This window comes from Ornithorhynchus anatinus, chromosome 1 (genome assembly GCF_004115215.2).
Source record: "Ornithorhynchus anatinus isolate Pmale09 chromosome 1, mOrnAna1.pri.v4, whole genome shotgun sequence".
Lineage (NCBI taxonomy): Eukaryota > Metazoa > Chordata > Mammalia > Monotremata > Ornithorhynchidae > Ornithorhynchus > Ornithorhynchus anatinus.
Window position 1 is genome coordinate 37,886,814 of NC_041728.1, and position 16,907 is coordinate 37,903,720.

General features: G+C 61.1%; 1 protein-coding gene and 1 long non-coding RNA gene across 5 annotated transcripts; one reads left to right on the forward strand and one right to left on the reverse strand.

The window, feature by feature from the left end:
- The first annotated feature begins 453 nt into the window (after positions 1-453).
- Positions 454-15,460, forward strand: BBOF1 (basal body orientation factor 1). 3 transcript variants are annotated; one of them, XM_029075341.2, is made up of 11 exons: positions 456-564; positions 3,086-3,332; positions 4,964-5,029; positions 6,034-6,177; positions 8,047-8,127; positions 8,839-8,909; positions 10,024-10,168; positions 11,134-11,627; positions 12,748-12,852; positions 14,740-14,814; positions 15,115-15,460. In XM_029075341.2, exons 1-11 carry the CDS (start codon positions 530-532, stop codon positions 15,233-15,235), a joined length of 1,584 nt encoding a protein of 527 aa, XP_028931174.1. In that variant the 5' UTR covers positions 456-529; the 3' UTR covers positions 15,236-15,460. The 3 variants fall into 3 exon arrangements, with proteins under 3 accessions (XP_028931180.1, XP_028931174.1, XP_028931190.1); XM_029075357.2 differs by lacking the exons at positions 14,740-14,814; positions 15,115-15,460 and adding exons at positions 13,733-13,817; positions 14,450-14,655; XM_029075347.2 differs by lacking the exons at positions 14,740-14,814; positions 15,115-15,460 and adding an exon at positions 13,733-13,945 and having other exon boundaries at positions 454-564.
- On the reverse strand, positions 7,298-11,418 carry LOC114815100. Of its 2 annotated transcripts, none has more exons than XR_003762884.2 (3): positions 11,341-11,418; positions 8,896-9,575; positions 7,298-8,046 (listed from the first exon to the last, which is right to left on the reverse strand). It is a non-coding gene; the product is annotated as an uncharacterized LOC114815100 (long non-coding RNA). The 2 variants fall into 2 exon arrangements; XR_005659885.1 differs by lacking the exon at positions 11,341-11,418 and adding an exon at positions 10,015-10,102.
- Positions 15,461-16,907: the final 1,447 nt, after the last annotated feature.

Sequence of the window (16,907 nt, forward strand, 5' to 3'; positions counted from 1 at the left end):
ACCCCGCTGCGTGTGACGTCACCACGCCGCGCCCCCTGGGCAACCCGAGCGTCCTCAGCGACGGAGAGGCGGGGGGGGGGGGGCCCGCTTCCCGGCCACTTGCGAGCAGCCCGCTTGCGCGTGACGTCAACACGCCGGGTTTCCTTAGCGACGGGGGGGCCCCCCCTCGGCCCGTCTGCGGATGACGTCACGACGCCGTACGTCCTCCCCCGTGTCCTAGCCACCGAGGCGTCCTTAGCGACGGCCCTCCGGTCGATCGGACCTCTCAGTCTCAACGGTCTCTATGCGTTGCCGACGTGTTCATTCCGGGCGCTTAGTACAGCGCCCTGCACAGCGTAGGCGCTCCATAAATCCTGCTGGGCGCATGACGTCACCACGCCGCGCGTCCCGGCCTCGGGGGCGTCCTTAGCAACCGCGAGGCGGGGGCCTCGGCCCGGCTGCGGGTGACGTCACGACGCCGTGCGGCCTGGCAACGGGGAGCGTCCTTAGCGACCGGTTGGCAGGGCAACGGTTGGAGGACCGGGCCGAGATGGCGAAGGAGAAGGGCAGGCAGAAGGAGAAGGGGTGAGGACCCTCCCTCCCTCCTTCCCTCCCTCCGCAGGGAGCCCCTCACAGGCCGGCTATTGGCTGAGCGCCTACTTGGTGCCGGACACTGTGCTAAGCGCTGAGGCAAGCCGATCCAGATGGAACCCGTCCCCGCCCCGCTCCCGCTCTCCATCCCCTCTGGGCGGAGGAGGGAACGTGGCTCAGTGGAAAGAGCCTGGGCTTCGGAGTCAGGGCTCATGAGTTCGAATCCCGGCTCGGCCACTTGTCGGCCGTGTGACCGTGGGCGAGTCACTTCACTTCCTCTGTGCCTCGGTTCCCTCATCTGTAAAATGGGGATGAAGGCCGGGAGCCCCGCGTGGGACGACCCGATTCCCCTGTGTCTGCCCCAGCGCTTAGAACGGTGCTCGGCCCAGAGTGAGCGCTTAACAGATACCAACCGGAGAACGATCACCCTCACGATGAGGGGGAGGACGGTGGCGATGATGGGCGTCAGGCGGTCCCGGGTTCTAATCCCGCCCTCCTCGACCTCATTCGTTCCTTCGCTGAGCGCTGTGCTAAGCGCTCGGAAGGTACCGCTCGGCGGCAGGGAGAGGCGATCCCTGCCCCGCGACGGGCTCGCGGGCTCGAAGCGGGGAGACAGCAAGACGATTAGACAGGCCTCGCTACCATCGGAATAAACAGAATCATAGAGGGAGACATCATTAAAAAACAGAGTAATCAATAATAAATAGAAAATATGTGCACTTGTCTGCTGTGTGACCTCGGGCGAGCGCCGTGGCCTCTCCGGGCCTCAGGGCCCGCATCTGGAAAATGGGGATGAAGGCTGTGGGGCGACCTGATGACCTTGCATCTCCCCCAGAAGAGTGCGTAGCACATCGTAGGCGCTTAACAAATGTCCTCATCACCAGCAGTATTAGCACTGTTCAGCGCCTCCCACGTTCCAAGCACTGTGCTCAGCGCTGGGGTCGAGGCAAGGCGATCGGGTCGTCCCCCGTGGGGCTCACGGTCTTCAGCCCCGTTTTAATAATGATAATAATAACGATGATGTCGGTATTTGTTAAGCGCTTACTATGTGCCGAGCACTGTTCTAAGCGCCGGGGGGGGGGGGGGGGGGGGGGGGGGAGACAGGGGAATCAGGTTGACCCAGATGAGGCTCACAATCTTCATCCCCATTTTACAGATGAGGTCACTGAGGCCCAGAGAAGCGAAGTGACTCGCCCGCGGCCACACAGCTGACAAGTGGCACAGCTGGGATTCGAACCCATGGCCTCTGGCTCCCAAGCTCTTTCCACTGAGCCACGCTGCTTCTCCACAGAGGAGGGAACTGAGGCGCAGAGAAGTGAAATCATTCTTAGTATATTTAAGTGCTTACCTTGTGCAAAGCACCGTTCTAAGCGCTGGGGTCGAGGCAAGGTGATCGGGTCGTCCCCCGTGGGGCTGCCAGTCGTCACCCCCATTTTACAGAGGAGGGAACCGAGGCGCGGAGAGGTGAGGTTGTGATGATCATATCTGTTAAGCGCTTACTATGTGCAAAGCACCGTTCTGAGCGCTGGGGTCGATACAAGGTCATCGGGCTGTCCCCCGTGGGGCTCCCGGTCGTCCTCCCCATTTTGCAGAGGAGGGAGCGGGGGCCCGGAGAAGTGGAGCGACCCGCCCAAGGTCAGGCGGCGGAGCCGGGATTCGAACCCGGAGCCTTCCGACTCCCAGGCCCGGGGCTCGACCCACCGGGCCCCGCTGCTTCTCGCGCTCACCTCTCCGGGCCTCCGTTCCCTCCTCCGCAGAATGGGGATGAAGACGGGGAGCCCCACACGGGACAGGGCCTGGGTCCAACCCGATTTACTTGTCTCCGCCCCAGCGCTCAGTGCAGGGTCCGGCACCTCGTCAGCCCTTGACAAATACATCGGAAAAAAGAGAGAAATGTCCGACCTGAGAGTTCGTAGCCTCCCCGGGGCTCAGTACGGCGCCTGGCACATAGTCGGCGCCGCACAAATACCATTTTTTGGATCCAAAAAGAGATTCCACTGCCCCTGACCTTTCGCCGCCTCCGGCTCCCTCGCGGTCCGGGCTGGGCCGCCTCCTCCGGGAGGCCTTCCCCGGTTCCCTCGCTAGCCCCCCAACTGCTAGACCCCATTTTGCATTCCGCCTGTCCACGCGGCCAGCGGGGAAGTCGTCGATCCACCCGTGCGTATCGAGCGCTCACTGGGCACCCTCCTAAACGCTTGACAGGGGCCCCTAGACTCTAGACTGCAAGCTCTCTGCGGGCCGGGAGAGCGCCTGCCGAGTCTCCCGGACCCTCCCCGAGCGCTTAGGGCGGCGCTCTGCGCCCTTCGAGCGGCCGACACGGACGCTCGGGCGATGGATCCCAGGTAACGGTACGGGGACGGGGCGTCCGATGACCGTCGCCTCGGCCTCTCACAGATAAAGTCGGCCGCCCGCCGCGAGCGGGAGGGTAAAGGGCGACCCGGCGGCCGCCAGCGGGCAAGTGGGAGGTTCTCCCGAAAAGACGCCTCCTCCCCCCTCCCCCCCCCCCCCCCCCCAGGATGAAGGGGAGGAAAAAGTCCTTGAGGTTGGCTAAGGAATCGGAGATGGAGAGAGCCAAGGCCAACGCGAGCCTCTGGGAGACCCGTCTGGAAGTCACCGAGCTCTCCCGGATGGAATACCGCGACGCTTCCCGCAGACTGGCCCGGGAGAACGAGGAACTGAAGAGGCAGCAGTACAAGACGGAGAAGGACACCGTCTCCGTCTTGAGCTACCTCAAGAAGCAGGATTCGGAGAAAGGAGACTTGGTGAGGCCTCGTTCCCGTTTCGCTTCGCCGTCTCCCCCGTTTCACAATGTTGGTGTTCGTTAAGCGCTTACCCTGGGCAGAGCGCTGAAGCGCTGGGAGGGATACGGGGGAATCGGGTCGTCCCTGGCTCGCGGTTAATCCCCATTTGACAGATGAGGGAACCGAGGCCCAGAGAAGTGAAGTGACTCGCCCACGGTCCCCCAGCTGACGAGCGGCAGAGCCGGGGGGCGAACCCATGACCTCCGACTCCCAAGCCCGGGCTCTTGCCACTGAGCCGCGCTGCTTCTCCCTAAGACGGAGAACCGGCACCACCACGTTCGGTCGGCTAGTCGTATCGATCGAGCGCTCACTGGGGGCGGAGGACTGTACCGAGCGCTTGGGAGAGCCCGACACGAGAAGAGACGGTCACGATCCCTGCCCACAACGAGCTGACCGTCTAGAGGGGCGAGATTTAAAGCGCTCGGCACGGTGCTCCGCGCTCGGCAGACACGGCCCGTGCCCTTTGCCGTCGTACTCTCCCGGGGGCTTAAGAAATAAACGCCACCGATTGATTTAAATCAAATGAAGGGATAGTACGCCGTTCTAACAGACGGAGATATATTAGCGACTACTAGACCGCTGTTTACTGAGTGCCCAGGGGAAACGACGAAATGCGTTCAGGTCTTGGGAGATACAAAAGAAGCTAGCGCTGTTGGAGTGTACTCTCCCCAGCGCTCGGTACAGTCCTTTGCACATTCACATATAATTCATATATATCATTCATACAATATTTATAGAGAAAGCATATATAAGTATAGTGTGTGTGTGTGTGTGTGTGTGTGTGTGTGTGTATATATATAGATGGCAAGAAGCAAGCCCAGGAAGAGAATGAAAACCTGGTGAGTGATTTTATTTATATGTGTGTGTGTGTGTGTGTCTCTCTATCTATATGTATATATGAATTTATATATTTACTTATATCCATATAAATACATACTTAGTACGCATCTATATCATATACTTATACTACATATGCCCGTATATATACTTATACCATATACGCACATATACACACACACACTCACTATACTTATATATACTTTCACTTCACTTCTCTGGGCCTCGGTTACCTCGTCTGCAAAATGGGGATTAAGACCGTGAGCCCCCCCGTGGGACGACCCGATTCCCCTGTGACTACCCCAGCGCTTAGAACGGTGCTCTGCACGTAGTAAGCGCTTAAATACCGACATTCTTCTTCTTCTTCTTCTTCTCTGGGCCTCGGTTCCCTCAGCTGGAAAACGGGGATTACAACTGTGAGCCACAACCCGCTGCCCTTCAATCTCCCCCAGTGCTTGGTGCACAGTGAGGGCTTCACAGATACCGTCGTCATCGTTACACCTCTGTGAGCCGAGCATCAGAACCCGCGACCCTCGGACTCCTAGGCCCGTGCTCCGTCCGCTACGCCGTGCTGCTTCTCTAAGGCGTCGCTTCTGTTTCGAGGAAGGGCAGTTGCCTCGCCGTGGACCGTTCCCCTCCCCTCTCTTTTGCAGTAATTTTCAGGACGGCGTCACAGAGCGATCGATTTTCTTTGGTGGGGGTAGAGGGGGGAGCCTTTGCTATCTCCTAACAGGTCGCTGTTCTCCCCTCTACAGATCGAGAAACTGAAACAGCAACTGGTCGATGCCAAGAAGCAAGCCCAGGAAGAGAATGAAAAACTGGTTAGTGATTTTATGTGTGTGTGTGTGTATATGTGTGTGTGTGTATGTGTGTTTGTGTGTGTGTAAGTATATATAGGTATATGTGTGTGTGTGTATATATGTGTGTATATATATGTGTGTGTGTGTATATTATTTATGCATATACACACGATTTTTATATATGTGTTTATATGTGCATATAAGTATATACTCAGTGTATATATACTTATAGTATATCCTTATAGAATATGCTTATACATACTTTCTATATATACAGAGAGAATATATATATAGATATATACATGCAGAACCTCAGTCGGGAAAAACCACGATGGCAGGGGAAATAGATAGAGATATAGATATGTAGATATAAAGTATATCTAAGAATAGTATATATAAGAGATGCCAAGAAGCAGGCCCAGGAAGAGAATGAAAAACTGGTGACTGATTTTATATATCTATTCTCTTCGTATATATTATATACGAATTATATATAGATATATGTTTCACATATATATTTCATATATATAATTCATACAATATTTATAGAGAAAGTATATATAAGTATAGTGTGTATGTATATAGATATAGATATAGATAGATGGCAAGAAGCAAGCCCAGGAAGAGAATGAGAACCTGGTGAGTGATTTTATTTATATGTGTGTGTGTGTGTGCATCTCTCTCTATATGTATATATGAATTTATATATTTGCTTATATCCATATAAATGTATACCTAGTACGCATCTATATCATATACTTATACTACATATGCCTATATATACTTATACCATATATGCACACACACACACACCCTATACTTAGATATACTTTTGCGCTCTCTCTCCGTGTGTGTGTATAGGTGTATGTATATATCTATACACACACATACACACAGATTTCCCTCGCCCTCACGGTTTTTCCCGCCCGAGGTTCTGCATCCTCCATTTTCTCCGTGCCACGCGGACCCTGTCAGGCCGCCCGGCTCGTGCCCTTTGCCGCGCTCCGACACGCTCTCGTTCACAGGAGGAAAGTTACAGTAGGCAGCTGAACGAGCTGACGGACAAGTTTCACCAGAAAGCCAAGGAAATCGGCTTGATTCAGCTGGAACTGAAAACCATCAAGGATTTTCGTAAGAAGAAACTTCAAGTAGAGAGAGAACTGGAAGAGGTGGGGTTTCCTCCTCCCTTTTCCGTCGTACTCTCCCGAGGGCTTAAGAAATAAACGCCACCGATCGATTTAAATAAAATGAAGGGATAAGAGGCCGTTCTAATAGACGGAGACGTATTAGCGACTACTAGACCGCTATTTACTGAGTGCCCAGGGGAAACGACGAAATGTGTTTAGGTCTCGGGAGATACAAAAGCAGCTAAGCGCTGTTGGAGTGTACTCTCCCCAGCGCTCGGTACAGTCCTTTGCCCATTTAGGGAAGCGGCGTGGCGCCGTGGGAAGGGCCTGGGAGTCAGAAGGTCCCGGGTTCTAATCCCCGCTCCGCCGTTTGTCTGCCGGGTGGCCTTGGGGAAGTCCCTTGGCCTCTCTGTGCCTCGGTCCCCTCGTCTGTAAAACGGGGACGAGGGCCGTGAGCTCCTCGTGGGACGGGGGCCGCGTCCGACCCCGTTTGCTTGGGTCGACCCCAGTGCTCAGTACGGTGCCTGGCAGGTGGTTAAGCGCTCGACAAAGACCGTCATTATTGTTATTCTTCTCTGAGCAGCTTCGACTCCCTCGTCTTTAAAACGAGGGTGAAGGCCGCGAGCCCCACGTGGGACAGGGCCCGTTTCCACCCCGATGACCTTGTATCGGCCCCAGCGCTGAGAACAGTGCCCGGCGCCTACTGAGCGCTTAACAGATTCCATATATTATTATTGTTCTCGGAGGCTCGGTTCAAAAATACTCGCCGAAGTCCACGAGGGAAGGGAGAAGTTCAAGTCTAGGCACTGAGTGGTGTGACTTGGTGCCAGGCACTGTAGTGAACGCTGAGTACTAAGTGAGCGCTTAACAGATACCATAAAAAACAGACTGAACTGACCGCCATCTACGAAAAGCCTTGAAGATGATAATGACGATAATAACGATGAAGATCTCTGTTAAGCGCTTGCTATGTGGCGAGCACCGTTCTAAGTGCCGATAACGACGGCGACGGTTTTTGTTAAGCGTTTACTAAGTGCCAAGCACCGTACTAAGCCCTGGGGTAGGGGGAAAATCATCGGGTTCCACGCGGGGCTCCCAGTCGAAGGAAGAGGGAGAAGAGGAACTGAATCCCCATTCTGCCGACGAGGGAACTGAGGCACGGAGAGGAGTCAGATGACTTGCCCGCCTAATTCGCCACGGAGCGGACAGGCGGCGGGGCCGGGATGAGGACCCGGTTCCTCGGGCTCCCGGGTTCGTCTCTCCCCGCTCGGCCGTGCCGCTTTCCGTCTAGCCCAAATTTCATTTTCAAACTGAATGAAACAGTGGGGGAGAGAAAAGACTCCCCGCCGCCGCCCCCCCCCAAAAGTATAGGAATGAAAAGTGAGAATCTATGCGATTTCCCCGAAGGGCGCTGGAAAAAAGAATAGTGAGAAAGTTGGGCCTCAAAGAGGATGATCAGGTGTCCCCTTATTTCCCGTCTGATTTAGCTCCTCCTAGGACTGTGTCTCGCAATTAGGTTGGCGTCGCACCGATTCCCTGACCGATCCATACTGCCTTCCTTCCTGTTGCGTGACGTCCAAAGTTAGGGTCCCGGGTCGCTGAAGAGTCGAGAGTCTTCCAGGCTGGAGGGGGAAATTCAAAAAGCCGAGCCGATGAGTCTTGAAAAGCGTCTTTCGGATATCTTGGGGTTCCTCTTGATTCCCCAACCCCGCCTCTCCATTTCGCTGAAGCCCGACGACCTGTGTTTTGGGGCATATTATAAATAGGACGCTGAGATCCCGGGAGAGGGTAAAGGCTGATTTGATTTCACTCGAGATCGAGAGCCCCTGGAGAAGATTTTGGCACGAGCCGCCGCCAGCGTTTAAGAAACCGTCCCCTTCGCAAGCTGATGATGATTTTTCTCTGTCGTAGCTGAAAGAAAACATGAAAACCACCAAAAAGAAACATCAGGAGACAGTCCGCAGACTGGAGGGGAAGTTTTCCGAAGAGAAGGTAGAGAACCGGTCGAAGAAAGCCCTCGTCGGCTAGGGCGCCGCTTGCATTCCTCAGGCCCAGAGAAGCGCAGCGACTTGCCCAGAGTCACCCAGCTGTGGCGGAGCCGGGATTAGAACCCGCCACCTCTGACTCCCAGGCCCGGGCTCTCGCCACTGAGCCGCGCCGCTTCTCTTCCTCTGCCCGGGTTGGGTAGGGGACTCCCAGGCTTAATCGCCATTGAGGTAACCGGGGCCCAGAGAGGCGAGGTGACTCGGCCCGGGTCACCCGGCAGGCAGGCGGCCGAGGCGGAACTAGAACCCAGGTCCTCCGGGCGCCCGGGCCGGGGCCCGAGCTACTGGGCCACGCCGCGTCTCGTCGGCAACAGAGCCGAGGGGACGGTTGCCGAGGCACATCTTTTCTCCCCATTCCCCTCGAGGCGGGGCGACGGGGACAACGTCCTCTTCTCCGGGCCTCAGCTCCCCGAAAGAAGCTTTTCTTCTCTTTTCCTCTCCCTCGTCGCGCTCGGCACGGTGCCCGGCCCCGAGCAAGCGTTTGATAAGCGCCACTTATTTGCTCTTTTGCCCAGGCGAGACACACTTGCCGGCCCCCTCTTTTCGCCGCCCGTGACTTTGACGGGGGCCTAGAGGAACCTCGGAAAGGGGCCCGTTTGGTGTGGAATGTTAGCGACCCTCAGGTGGTAAAAAAACACCCCTTTTCTCTCCCTTTCAGCAACGGCTAGAAAAAGAGGCGGAGAAGAAGATAGTGATGCTGGCAGAGAGAGCTCACCAAGAAGCCGTTTTGTAAGAGGTCTTCTTTTCCTCCGCCTCTCTCACTCTGTCTCTCCGTTCTTCTCGGTGAGGGCAAGGTATCGACGGCCGTTCCCGAGCCTCTTTTCCTTTTACCGACCGATCGGCTTTGCCGAGCGCTCGCCGTGTGCAGCGTGAGCACGCCCGTGTGCCCCGAGAGCGTAGTTTTAACTCCTCCCGTGTTCTTTTATGCCGACGTCCGTCCGGCCCGAAAGCTCGCGGCGGGCAGGGAACGTGTCTGCCAGGGGACGGGATGAGGACGGGGGTCGAGGCCGTCGGATCCGGCGAGGGGAGGGATCGTCGGGGACCTCTTGAGAGGGCGGCCTCCGTGGAGCCGAGGGGACGCGAGCCGGGTCGGAGGGGGTCCGGGAGACACGGCCGGAGGAGAGGGATTCGAGACGGCGGGGGGTAGGCCAAGTCTGGGGAGGAAGCGGAGGAGGGAGATGACCGGAGGGAGCCGTGGGGTCAGGGGAAGATTTTTCCAGGACGGGGCAGACGTCAGGTCGTTTGAAAGCAGCGGGGAAGAAGCCACCGGAGAGTCGACGGTGGAAGGTGGAAGTCGGAGAGGGAAGAAGGACGGGGGCAGGTGCTTCGACGAGGAGCGACGGGACGGGACCGGAGCCGCACGTTGGATTTCGGGAGCAGGCGGGCGATCTCATTCTGGAGACAGTGTGGGAAAGACGGGAGAGTTGAAGACGGCGGGGGGGGAGGGGGGGCGGAGAGGGGCAGGGGCGACTTTGAGGGAGATCGCGCCGGCCGGTTTCGATTTTCTCAGTAAAGTCGGTGGCCGGATCAGTCGGGGCGAGAGGTGGGGGGAAGGCGGGAGGGCAGGGGAGGTGAAACGCGGCGAGGGCGACGGGCCCGGGGGCCGACAAGGACGGAGAAGTGACGGTGCCGGGCAGAAGGGAGGCCAGAGTCGAGGCGGGCGAGGACGCCCTTGAAGTGGACGAGGTCGGCCTGATATCTGGATATCCCAACCCCGCGTCCGTGACGGTCCCCTGCGGGGATTCGAAGCCCGCGCCTGAGTCCTCAGCTGCGCAGGCCGCCCAACAAGTAGGCGCTCGGTCAACGCGGCTGAACGAGCCGCCCGGACGTTTACCTGCCGCAGGCAGCTGGACACCACCGGGAGATCCGTCTTCAAAGAAAACGTTCGTCTCCAGAAGGCCCTCAAGTACCACATTAAGGAAGCCCAGGAGTTACAAAAGAACTCTAAAAAGTTGGAGGAGAATCACGCCTCTCTCCTACAGCTGAAGGTCTCTGCTCCCAATTACGGCTGCCGCGCTCTACCCCCCGAGGGGTCGGGCGGGGGGGAATGGCGTCTTCCGAACCCAGGCGCCTCACGATAACTCCGACAGCGGTATCTCCTAAGCGCCTGCCGCGTCCCGGCCGCCCTACGCTGGGCAATGGGGCCGGACGCGGCCCCCGTCCCGCGGCGCGAGCGGGAGAGCAGGTGACGGTCACTCCCCATTTGGCGGATGAGGGGACCGAGTCCCGGGGAGCCGAGGTGACTCGGCCAAGGTCACAGGGCAGGCCGGGACGCAGCGTGGCGGAGCGGCGAGAGCCCGGGCCCGGGAGAAGTAAGGCGGTCCCGGCCTTCTATCCCCGCTCCGCCACCCGCCTGCGGCGGGGCCTTGGGCGAGTCGCTTCGACTGCGCCTCCGCTCCCTCGTCCGTAAAACGGGGATCGAGACGGCGACCGCGTCCGACCCCATCTGCCCGTCTCCGCCCCAGCGCTCGGTACCGGGCCTGGCGCCTGGCGAGCCGCTTCACCGACACCAAAGTGACGGGACCGGTCATAAACGGACGCCGTCCTGCCCGCGACGGGTCCGGGAGGGGAGACGGTCCCTGCGGACGTGGACGCTAAACGAAACGAGGCCTCTGAGGGCGGCTAGACCGCAACCGGCGATAATGACGACGGCTGCGGTCACTAGGCGCCAGACCCCACACCGAGCGCGCGCAAGCAGGTCGGGTTGGACGCGGTCCCCGCCCCTCATGTGAAAGGGCTGAGGTGACCGAGGCCCGGAGAGGGGCGGTGACCCGTCCAAGGTCCCGGAGCGGACGAGGGGCGGAGCCGGGCTCTGGCCGCCCGGGCCAGGCCGCTCCTCTCCGAGCCTCTGCCCGCCGGTCCCGATGGGCCGCGCTCCCCCGCGCGCTCAGCGCGGCGTCCGGCCCCCGGGAGGCTGGCTGCGAAACCGAAGTCCTCGCCCTTCTCTTCTCAGGAGACCAACGAGCTTCTGGTCCAGGAGAAGGTCCTACAGGTCAGCCAGCAGAAATCCCAGATCCGGACTCTGCAGAGGAAGGTGGCGAGCCTGGAGACGGCCCTGGGTCACGTGACCCGGGAGTTCGAAACGGAGATCCACGACGCCCGGCAAGAGGCCCGGAGGCGGAACCGAGAGGGCCGCGTGGAGATCGACAAGCTCCAGTACCTCCTGGAGGTGAAGGACCGGGAGATGGAGCGAGTGAAGAGGCTGGCCAGGAACGTCCTGGATCAGAGATCGGACGTGGAGACGTTCTTCCTGGAGGCCCTGCAGCAGGTCAGGCGGGAGATCCAGAGCAGCAGGAAGAACTACAGGCAGGCGGCCCGGGCCGCTTTTCAGCGGAAGATGAGAGAGGCCCACGCGGGGAAGACGGAGTACCCCCAAATCAGGACGTTCGATGACCGGGAGGACAGCACCAACAGCGTGCACCGGGATCTGACGGAGGCGGAGAGATGGTACTCGCGATAATACCGATGGCGACGACGGTATCTGTGAGGCGCTTCCTGTGTGCCGGGCCCCGGGGTCGTCCCCCTTCGGGGCTCACGGTCTCAATCCCCGTTTTACAGACGGGGCGACCGTGACTGGAGTCCCGCGGCAGCGGGAGGGTGGCGGAGCCGGGATGGGAACCCGCCTCCCGTGACTCCCAGGCCGCGCGGCTACCGGCCGTCGGGGGCGGGGGGCCGGAGGGGAAAGGGACGGGCGCCGGCTCGGGTCCCGTTGGGCCGGGTCGACGTTACCGACCCGCTGAATCTGGGCCGGGGGGAAGGGGGCTCGCTCCAGCGCTTAGTACCGTGCCTGGCACTTAATAAGCGCCTACCGCATACCGGGACTCTCATCTGAGAGGCTAGGGCGCGGTTTAGACAAGGGGGAGACTGGTCCCCTCTTTGTCGTTCACGGTATCCGTCGGGCGCTGCCTCCCGACGAAAGAGCTCAGTGCCAGTTTGAGAGAAGGGGCAGACCGGGCTTGTACTTTGCAAACGGTACCTGTTAGGCGCTCACTGCGTGCTAGGCGCCGCTCGGTCGCTCCGGGGGGGAACGTAAATCCTTCTGTGCCTACGGACAGGTGTAGGTCCCACAGACACCCGCGGGTCCTCTAGATTTTCGGGGCGGATTCGAACCACCACCCAGGTCCCCTACTCCGCGATGACCGTGACGGTCCCCGTCCGACGCTCGGTCCGTGCCGAGCACCGTCCCGAGCACCGGGGCGGACACCGAGTCGGCCGGGTCGGCCGCGGTCCCCGTCCCAACCCGCGGGCCGGGGGGGGGGGGGGGGCGGACTGAACCCTCGTCGTACCGAGGAGGGAGCTGAGGCCGGGAGAAGCCGAGTGACCTGCCCAGCGGGCGAGGGGCAGAGGCGGGGTGTAGAACCCAGCTCCTCTAACGGCCGACGAGTGGCGGGGCCGGGATCGGAACCCGCGACCTTCCGGCTCCCGAGCCCGGGCCCTTCCCGCTGAGCCCCGGGGAGAACCGTTTGATCCCCCTCGACCCAGGAAGCGCTTTTCGCGTTGCCCGTTCATTCTCGGGAGGGATTCCCCGCTCACTGCGCTGACCTCTTCCTCCGTCCCGACCGTTTAGGACAAACGTGAATACGGAGAAGGTGGATATCGGAGATCTGACCTGGGAACAGAAGGAAAAGGTTTTGAGGCTGCTCTTCGCCAAGATGAACTGTCTTCCTCTCAGGTAGGTCCCCATTTAATGATGTCGACGGGGGTATTCGGCGAGCACCTCCTCCGCGCCGGGCGCCGTACCGAACGCCGGGGCAGATGGACGACGACCCGTCCGGACGCGGTCCCCTCCCACGTGGGGGCTCCCGGTCCTCATCCCCGTCGCACGGGGGGACCGAGGCCCGGAGACGGGAATCGCCTCGCCCAGCGGACAAGCGGTGGAGCCGCATTTGAACCCGCGACCTCCCGACCCCCGGGCTCCAGCCCCTTGGCCGCGCTGCTCCTCGCCGTCTGTTTCCGCGGACGACGGCCACGTGCCTAGAAATTCTCGAGCCCTGGGCGAGCGCCCTTCCTCCAAGGAGAAACAGGAGCCCGAGCCCTTCTTCTCTTTGGGATGAGAGGAAGTCGGGCGGCGGTACGGTCCGGTGGGTGGAGCCCGGGCGTCAGAAGGACCCGGGTTCTCATCCCGGCTCCGCCGCTTGTCCGCTGGGCGTTCGCTTCCCTGGGCCTCAGGGGACGGGTCGTTTTATTGCTGTGGTGTCCTCTCCCCGGCGCTTCGTACAGTGCTCCGCACACGGGGGGCGCTCAATAAATACGACCGAACGAGGCAAAGAAAGGGAACCGACCCAGGAGGGGTTCCCCCAACGCGGGAGCGGGAAGCCCGGGTAGACGGAGAAACGGCGTGGCCCGGCGGACGGGGCCCGGGCCGGGGCGTCCGGAGGAACCGGCTTCTGACTCGGCCCCTCCACGTGTCCGCCGGGAGACCTCGGCCGGGTCGCTCCACTTCTCCGGGCCTCAGTGTCCTCCTCGGTACAGTGGGGATCAAGACTGGGAGCCCCCACGTGGGACAGGGACCGCGTCCAACCCGAGTAACCGGTATCTTCCCCGGCGTTTAGTACGGTGCCCGACACAGAGTACGCCTTTGACACCACGAACGACAACAATCGAAAGGTCCCCGAGGGCAGGAACCGCACGGTGGAGGTCAGGAATCCATCACCGGATGGTAGTTGGCGGGCAACCCGGGAAGCCCGCCTTCCCACCGAACCCACCGGCGGGCAAATCCCCCTCGCCGGCCCCCGTCCGTGACAAACTGCCTTTCGCTGTTCCGGCTGGGCGGGGGCTCCGGGGAGGGGGGGGGATCGGGAAGCGCCCCCCCCCTCCTCCAAAATCTCCAGCGGTCGCCCACCCACCTCCGTATCCAACAAGAACTCCTCGCCGTTGACTTGCAAGCCATCCGGCCCCCGGCCCCCGGCCCCCGGCTCCCTCCCTCCCTCCCCGGCTCCTCCGGCGCGGCCCGCACGCTCCGCGCCTCCGCTCGCCTCCTGGCCGGGCCCGTCCCGCCGCCGACCCCCGGCCCACGTCCCGCTTCGGTCCCGGGACGCCCTCCCTCCTCGGATCCCCCAGGCCGTCCCTCTCCCCCGCCTTATCGAGGGCCCGTCTCCTCCGAGAGGCCTCCCCTGACTACGCCCCGCTTTTCCTCGTCTCCCCCTCCCTCCCGCGTCGCCCCGACCGGCTCCCTTTATTCATCTCCCCCCTCCCGGCCCCACGACGCTTCTATCCGAGATCCGTCACGTAATTCGTCCCTTGGCTCTTTCCCCCTCCCGGCCCCACAGCGCTCACGTACGTATCTGTGACTGTATTTCTCGGCACCCGTGTCTGTCTCCCCGCCCCCGGACCGCGAGCTGGTTGCGGCCAGGGGACGTCTCCCTTTGTCGACGGGTTATACTTCCGGTAAGCGCCTCATAAAGACGACTGAATGAGCACGCTCGATCGGCTGCCGGAGTCTTCACGGGCCCTCTCCTCAGCCGCCGGCGAGCGTGACCGAAACGCAGCCCCGAGCGGCGGTGGAGGGCTCGGACCCCGTTAGACGGCCTTTTGCCCGTCTGCGTTTTCTCTCCTGCAGGAGGTACAGTCGGTGTTCGGCTCCCCCGGTACCAGAACGTACGCTTCTTAAAGCCAGAGAGAAAAAGCGAGCCGGGTAAGGCCCCTCGTGCAAAGAGGTTAGATGTCGTAGGCGGCGCGGCGCGGCCCAGTGGCTCGAGCCCGGGCCCCGGGAGCCGGGAGGACCCGGGCTCCAATCCTGCCCCCGCCACTCGTCTGCTGTGGAACCTCGGGGGAGTCGCCTCGTTTCTCTGAGACTCGGTTCCCTCATCTGTAAAACGGGGGTAGTAGGCGCTCGCCGGATCCCGCGGTTATGATTAGACGAGCCCGGCGCACGCGCGCATCGATGCCGCGGCCTGGTCGCGAACTGACCTTGGACCCTTTGACCTTCTTGCAGCGACGAGGGTGACGTCCCCGATCAAACCTTCATCACGCAGCGGGCTCCGGTCTCAGAATCGCCCGCCGCCGGATCATCTCTTCCGGATATCAGGCAGGTAGCCCAGCCGAGCACGAGATAGCGCGAAACCACATCGCCTCAACTCTCCCCACCGCAGCCGAATCCCAACTCTTTCCCCACTCTTCCGGGGGGAGAAACAAAACCCTCCTCTCTCCGGGAAGGGATTGAGCCCCTCGGTTGGGAGACCTTAGCCATTATTGAAAAGCGGGTCAGGCCCGAACCTTTACCCTTCGCTCTTAGCTGGTTTCGAAAATAAACACTTTCCTCTGCCTTTTGGGAATAGCGATCGTGTTCCCGGCTTCATTTCCCCAAACTCTCACGGCGGCGAAGTCGCCCTCCAGGCGTCGTGCGAGGCGGGGTCGGGGGGAAAACGAGGCAGGCTCAGCTGGCGGTGTGAAATTGGGCTCGGGTGAACCTATTGTTCCGCCCGGAAAAAAATTCCGAGGGAAGAGAAAGCTCTTAATGAGATCGGATCCCTCGAGGGATCCCGGCCAGAGGCCGGGGAAGGGAAGGCTGAGCTTCGGGCTAACCGCGGAGCGGCACGGAGAGAAAAACCGGCTTATCGAGAGCTTTATTTTCAACCGTCATCCACAATCACACCGAGCTCTGCGGTCGGGGACACCTCAGAGCGGAACACGTCGGGGCGGATGGAGGCAGGAAGATGGGACCGTTCCGGTGCCGCTCCTCGCGACCGCCCGGACGCTTCCCCTCCGAGTGACAAGCCGGCAGCCTGCCGGAGCAGTAGGCCGCGGTTAGGTCAGTCGAGGGGACGGACCGTCAGCGTGCGGGGCGAATCGGGCCCGCCCGTGACCCCCGTCCTACCCGAGCGCTCACGTCAGCGGGGCCCTCTCCTCTTACGCTGCCCGAGGGCCGCCTGGAAAGGCCGAGCGGGAACGGCGCGGCCCCCCGCCGAGGTTCCCCGGCGGGAGTCGCGGGCAGCCGGCCGGCTCGGGAACGTCCCCCCCCCCCCGCCCCCCGAAGCTACGGGCAGGTCTCCGGCACCGTCCCGGGAGGGCATTTCGGCGGGCGCGGGCCGGCGGGGATTTGTGAGCCGGTGGTCGGGAGACACCGAGGCGGGGAGAGCCAGAACGGGCCTCGGTCCCTCGAGGGAGCCCGCCACGCTTCCCCGGATCACCTAACGGTCGGTCGGCCCCATCGGCGGCCAAGTGGGTCGGGGGGACCCTCCCCGTTTAATCGGCGGAGAGAGAGAGGGCCAATCTGAAGCCGGCTCAGCCGGGCCCGGGGACCCGTATTTCGCCGCCGCTTTTTCCTCCCCGTTCTCCCGTCGGGATGCCCCGAAGGCAGGAATCCGCCTGGGGCGAGAAGAACGCAAAGGGGGCAGACGTTCTGTCCGCGAAGAGAGGATGGGGGCCTACCTTCAGAGAGGGCCAAGGAAGCAGCGCCAGAGGAAAAGGCCACGCGAGAACCGCCGAGTGCCCGAGACGGCACTGAAAAGCCCCGCCGCGTCAGACCCGGGACGGGCCTACCGCGTCCCGGAGATGGAAGAGAAACTTGCTCCCGGGCCTAAACCGACAAACTGGAAGCGAAAGGCCATCGCGTCGAGGACGGCCAACGGCTGATGCTGGCGGGAGGGGGGGAGGGAGGGTCTCTGGCTCGGAGAGCGGGCAAAGAAGATCGGGATGAGGTCGGCTCCTAGGCCACGGTCCCGCTCCGTCCCGCGGCGGGGGAAGAACCAGAAAAAAATCACTCCTTGGGTCTAACCACAGAAGGCC

Excerpts from the sequence above, each read along its gene's own strand:
- BBOF1 (XM_029075341.2), top strand. The coding sequence starts at position 530 with ATGGCGAAGGAGAAGGGCAGGCAGAAGGAGAAGGG. Across the intron at positions 565-3,085 it reads GGCAGGCAGAAGGAGAAGGG|GATGAAGGGGAGGAAAAAGT; the intron begins GTGAGGACCCTC and ends CCCCCCCCCCAG. Across the intron at positions 14,815-15,114 it reads AGAGAGAAAAAGCGAGCCGG|CGACGAGGGTGACGTCCCCG; the intron begins GTAAGGCCCCTC and ends ACCTTCTTGCAG.